This window comes from Triticum dicoccoides, chromosome 3A (genome assembly GCF_002162155.2).
Source record: "Triticum dicoccoides isolate Atlit2015 ecotype Zavitan chromosome 3A, WEW_v2.0, whole genome shotgun sequence".
NCBI classification, from domain to species: Eukaryota; Viridiplantae; Streptophyta; class Magnoliopsida; order Poales; family Poaceae; genus Triticum; species Triticum dicoccoides.
In genome coordinates this window covers 449,741,989-449,747,281 of record NC_041384.1, presented here as the reverse complement: position 1 = coordinate 449,747,281, position 5,293 = coordinate 449,741,989, and the positions used below count along the sequence as shown (strand labels likewise).

Here is a 5,293-nt window from a genome sequence, read left to right as displayed (position 1 = left end):
GAACGCTCGGTGGCCTCTCCTTGTTCGTTGGACCATCTCCGTCCTACCATCCCGGCCACCCACGTCGCGAGACCTCCTCTCCTCTTGCCAATTAGGACGTCCCCACGACGGTGCACTCGCCACAATTGACGCAAGTCCATGAGACAATGACCATGGCGAGGGGATGAGTAGATGAAGAGCATGGTGGGGAGAGATAAGCGACCAACACCACAACCATTAATGTTGTGGAGGCTAGACGAGTGGATGGGAAAGCGGCAACAGCTAAATCGGCGACCCAAACATTTCGAATAGGGCGGTTTCTTCCGTGGGAGCATGGGCTAGTCTCGTGAAGCATGGGCTGAACTACTAAAGTGAGTTACAAAAACTAATATAACCACTTACAATTTTGGGTGCAGTTGTTCAGTCTTTTTGAAGCATCATTTTTTCACGGATACACGAATGTGATTTCGTAACGAACTTTGCATCCATGTTGAAAAAACATCAAGGTTTCGTGCCAAAAAAATCAGTATTTTTCTGAATTGTAGTAGAGAAAAGTATAATTTTCGTCCCTCAATTCTTGGCGGAGTCTAAATTTGGTCCCTTAAGTCCAAAACCGGACAACTTGCACCCTTAACTATTGAAACCAGACAAGATTTATCCCCGTTCGCGGTTTTGACCGGTTTTGGTGCTGTCCCACCCCGGTTTTGACTGTGCCGACTGAAATTCATGTACTTTTTCAAGTCCATCTAATGTTTTCAAATTCTGGTATTTTTTCAAATACGTGAGCTTCTTTAAAAAAAATTGTTCTTTTTTTAAATCCACGTACTTTTTCCAAGTTCACGTACTTTTTTTAAATCCGCGCACTTTTTAAAAGTTCATGCAGTTTTTCAGATTCATTTATTTTTTAAAAAATAGAAGTGTTTTCATATTCGCGTACATATTTTTGGAAAGAGTTCATGAATTTGAAAAGTTTATGCGAACTTGGAAAAAGTACACAGATTTCAAACTTTTTTACGAAACAACTACGTGAGTTTCAAACAAAGTTCATTGATCGGAAAAGAAACACGGATTTGAAACAAGTTTGCGAATTTCAAAAAATAGTTCATGGATTTGAAAAACAATACTTGGATTTGAAACAATTACACAAACTTGGAAAAAATATGCGGACCTGGAAAAATAAGTGGATTTAAAAAAGTACGCAATTTGTTTTTTTGAATGTATTTGAAAAAGCATGCAAATTTCAAAAATAGTTCACGTATTTGAAAAAGGTATGTTTATTTTTGAAAAAATTATGCGGCCTTGCAAAAACTACGCGGATTTGAAAAGAGTATGTGAATTTCAAAAAGTTCACAAATATCAAAACAATACGTGAATTTGAGTTAGCACCGGTCGAAACCGGGGTGACTCATCACCATAACCGGTCAAAACCGAGACCGGGGATGAAACTTGTCTGGTTTCTATAGTTGGGGATGCAAGTTGTCTGGTTTTGGAGTTGAGAAAGCAAATCTAGACTTCATCAAAAATTGAGGAACGGAAAGTATACTTTTCTTATTTTAGTAACATTTTTTGTTTCAGATTTTACTGTTCACGCGCAGAACAACGCTTTTGCTTTTAGTGTACCTTCACCCATTTTAGTTCATGGAATACATATGTTCGCTCCATAAAATCAAGTAACTAATTAATTTTTTATCATTGATAAGAAAATTAGCTTCGCCAACTTACATGGATTGGCACTGGAACAAAGTGTTGACAACTCATCATGTAGCATGATTTATTCTTCTATCACTATCTGAGTCATTTTCTTTGGTACTGAAAATTTATGTAACCATGGCTGTTTCAATGCATTGAAAAGGATGGTAGAAACTTTATGAGGACTGGAGCGCTTGATGCGACATGAAGTTTTTGATCCTGAGCTCACCCTCATGAACAGTAAAATCAAAATAAATAGGAAAACAATTTAAAAAATTAGATTTTCCTTTTGTGAAAACATTGATGAATTCTTCCCAAATGTAGAAAAAAATAGTGATGAAATGACATTCATGAAGGTCTTGGCCAAAAAAAAAAATGATGCTCTGGAGCATCAATTTTTTGTTTTTTTGCCCTAGCCTCCAAGAATATCTTTTCATTACAAATTTTGCAAACAGTTAAATTGGTCATCAATGTTTATCCAAAAAAATCAGATGTTTTTGTAACTTTTTTACTATTTTTTCAAATTCACAAGGGAGCATGTGTGCTTAGGATCAAAAGAGCACTTTCGCTTTACATTGACCGACTACCAAGTGCTTATTGTGAGCTATTTGTGATGCCATTATTTGTTATGGTCTATCATGTAATGCACATCCCATTCAGACAAATTCACATTTAACTATCTGTAATATCTTTAAATATCTCATCCTATAACAAAAGGTTTGAACAATGCCCAACTACATACGTAATACACTATAAAAATTATTTATTGTGTATTAGATATCTGAGTGTTCTGATCTTTCTCAAATATATACATCAACATGGATGAGCGCGTCAACGCGCGCTTGTCATGATCTAGTTTTTTTAGACAGTAGTAATTTTTGTTAGAAGATTTTAGACGGTAGTAATGAGTTCTTATTTTTGTATGGTCTTCCCAAATAAAAGAAGACAAGAAAAGGCGGGCCAGGCTCTCAGTGGAAGCGAATAAAGCACTACGAGATGTGTTAGCTGGACTTTTGCCAAAGCTAAGGCTGGAGGCCCAACTACTATTAGCAAACTGGCCACCACACGACGTGCTTGTTGCTGTTGCGCTGCCTTATCTGGCCACAACCGCATAACTACATGTGCTCGTCCCTCTGTTACCCTGTACTCGCCCCACAGTGTTTCCAAAGAAACAGAGGTATTCCAAACGAACAACTATCATTGCATGGCCGTGACCATGATCGGTGCAATGTCGCCATCACAACGCAATGGAGCCAAAAACGAGAAGTAATGTAAACAACAAGAAGAAGAGGCGGTCGCGCGTACACGTACGTACGTACCTAGCCGTTCGGGGCCCTGGAAGATGCTCATCATGGCGCCGTACCAGTCGGCGTAGACGATGGTGACGTCCGGGTGGCGGAGCCGGAGCGCGTCGAGCCGCGCCGTGAGGACCCGGTTGTGGTACTCGGCGAACCTGTTGAACCACGCGAGGCACCCCGTCCGCGCGTCGTAGTCCCCGGCGCGGGCGCTCCGGAACCGCCGCAGGTAGAGCGGCGCGCACCCGAAGGGCAGGTTCCCGGGCACCATGAACGCCCTCGCGCCCATCCCGATCAGCTCCTCCACCGCCGCCGCCAGCTTCTCGACCACGGCCGGCACGAACGCCCGCACCCTCTCGCGCGGCATCCCGCTCGAGAAGGCGAAGTTGTAGTCGTTGCCCCCGATCTCGCCCAGCGCCACCAGCGCGTCGGCCAGCACGTTGGTGCCGACTAGGAGATGCCACGTACGTACGGGGTGTCAGAGAATGACTGTGGTAAATGCTGCTGCTAGTACTGTAGTACCAGACTTACGGTTCTGCTGCATGTGGGCCCTGAACCAGATCATCTGCGTGTCGAGCGAGAAGGGGGTGATGTCCATCCCCTTGCCGGCGAAGAAGGAGCCGTTGTTGGCGGTGGCCGAGATGATGGCGAAGTTGGCGCCGTGCTCGAAGTCCGCCGGGGCCGTGCTCGTCCGGATGGCCGTCACATTGGCCAGCCCAAGCTCCTGCGCTGCAACGAATGAACACCATGCAAGACTCCATCGTAAGTGGTAGTGGTACAGTACATTGCGCATGATTGTACAGCATGAACCGTATGGTAGTTAAGGCAGGTACGTAAACCGTTGAATGCCCTTTCGATCGGGAACGTGTAGGTAAGCGACGGGTCCGTGCATGACTGTGTGGCAGCATCGTGCAAGTTCTTGCACAGTTTAATTGGCAAGTAGTCGCTGTCAAACGTGCACAGTTTAGAGGGCCATGGCCCTGTATATATCCTAATTAAGAGGGTAACTGCACTCGTATAAGCGCGTACATACAAGCCCTGTGCATGAGCAAGGGTCTTAACACGGTACCGTAGACAACAATAGAGAAGCCGGTCATCCAACCATATACATCAAAAAGGCATAAAACCCGGATGACAGGGTTGGCCAGCCAGGTCAAGTGCTTTTTGGCCAAAAAATAGTGGATACTTGACTATTCTATGTTACGTTCAATTTTGATTCATTTTTCTATTTTGAACAAAAGACCATAAAGCAAAATAATCTGTAAACAAAAAAGACGAGAGTGTATAGGTATCCCTCAGTGGGCAATTGATAGCCATCAAATCAAGATCTTTCATTTCTTTGTTCTTGCTCGAATATAGTGTTTAGGTTAGATAGTTCTTAATGATGAGTTAGCAATAGTCATTTCGTTGTCGCGTGAAGAATTAAGGAAGGTGGAAAAGATATGTGCACCTCTTGTGTTCCTATAGTGGGCATTACTGGTAGAAATCCTGGCTATCAATACCCCTCTATTCCTCACCACAAATGTTTTGGTCATTGCAACAAGGGTCATTTTTTCCCAGACGTCCTCTATTGACAATTTTGAGGAAGCCATTTGCTTGCACAATGTCTTTTGGAATTCTAAAGGGCCTAATAAGATTCATTCTATTTATGTATCGATGGTAGACGCCAACATAGATAGGGAGGTGGCTTGGCTACATAGAGTAGCGGCTTCCTAGTTTGGTCTAGATCAACTGACGGCAGCCTAGGCTAGCGTAGAAGCCATCGACCGGGCGAGTGTGAGTCGTCAACGGTGGATTGTAGTGGTGGAGAACATGATAGGTAGGGGGGCTATGACACTGGACATCATCCTTCCTCTTTTGATGTGTGGTGCTCGGTCTAGATAAATAAGGAATATAAATCCTTTAGGAGAATCGAATCAGCTTCTGCAGATTTGTTCACGCAGACATGTTGCGATGACAGTGATGTCGACAATGACTCATCTTTGATATATCCATCATTGGTTGGATCCCAACTATCAAGTTATGTTGTGGTGATATCCTTAGAGTTGAAGACATTGAACCGAAGTTCGTTGGTTAGTCAAGGAATCGTGTCAACTCTAGCGACATTAAATTCTTGAAGGCATTGTCTTGTAGCACTGAAGCATGTTTTCTGGTTAAAATCCTTTGACATTACTTTGTTTGGTTGGATAACAATGATGCATGTGATAACCCTTCTTACATGCCGTTCTATAAAGTCTTTCTCTTTATTACACTCTTGTTGTGCTGTTTTTGCCGGCTCACGTGTTGTTGATATTCTTATTTTGGGTCCTGGTGGTGGTGGTGGTGTGTGT

At 43.1% G+C, this 5,293-nt stretch overlaps 1 protein-coding gene across 2 annotated transcripts in view; it reads right to left on the bottom strand.

Moving 5' to 3' along the window:
* LOC119268517 (GDSL esterase/lipase At1g28600-like) overlaps window positions 1-5,293 on the bottom strand; it is an 11,733-nt gene that overhangs the window by 3,597 nt on the left and 2,843 nt on the right. Inside the window, exons 2-3 of one of the 2 annotated variants that reach the window (XM_037550177.1) lie at window positions 3,495-3,692; window positions 2,980-3,413 (exon numbers count right to left, since the gene is read on the bottom strand). In XM_037550177.1, coding sequence (XP_037406074.1) covers window positions 2,980-3,413; window positions 3,495-3,692 — 632 coding nt within the window. The remainder of the gene's footprint in view (window positions 1-2,979; window positions 3,414-3,494; window positions 3,693-5,293) is intronic. The other variant, XM_037550176.1, reaches the window with a different exon arrangement.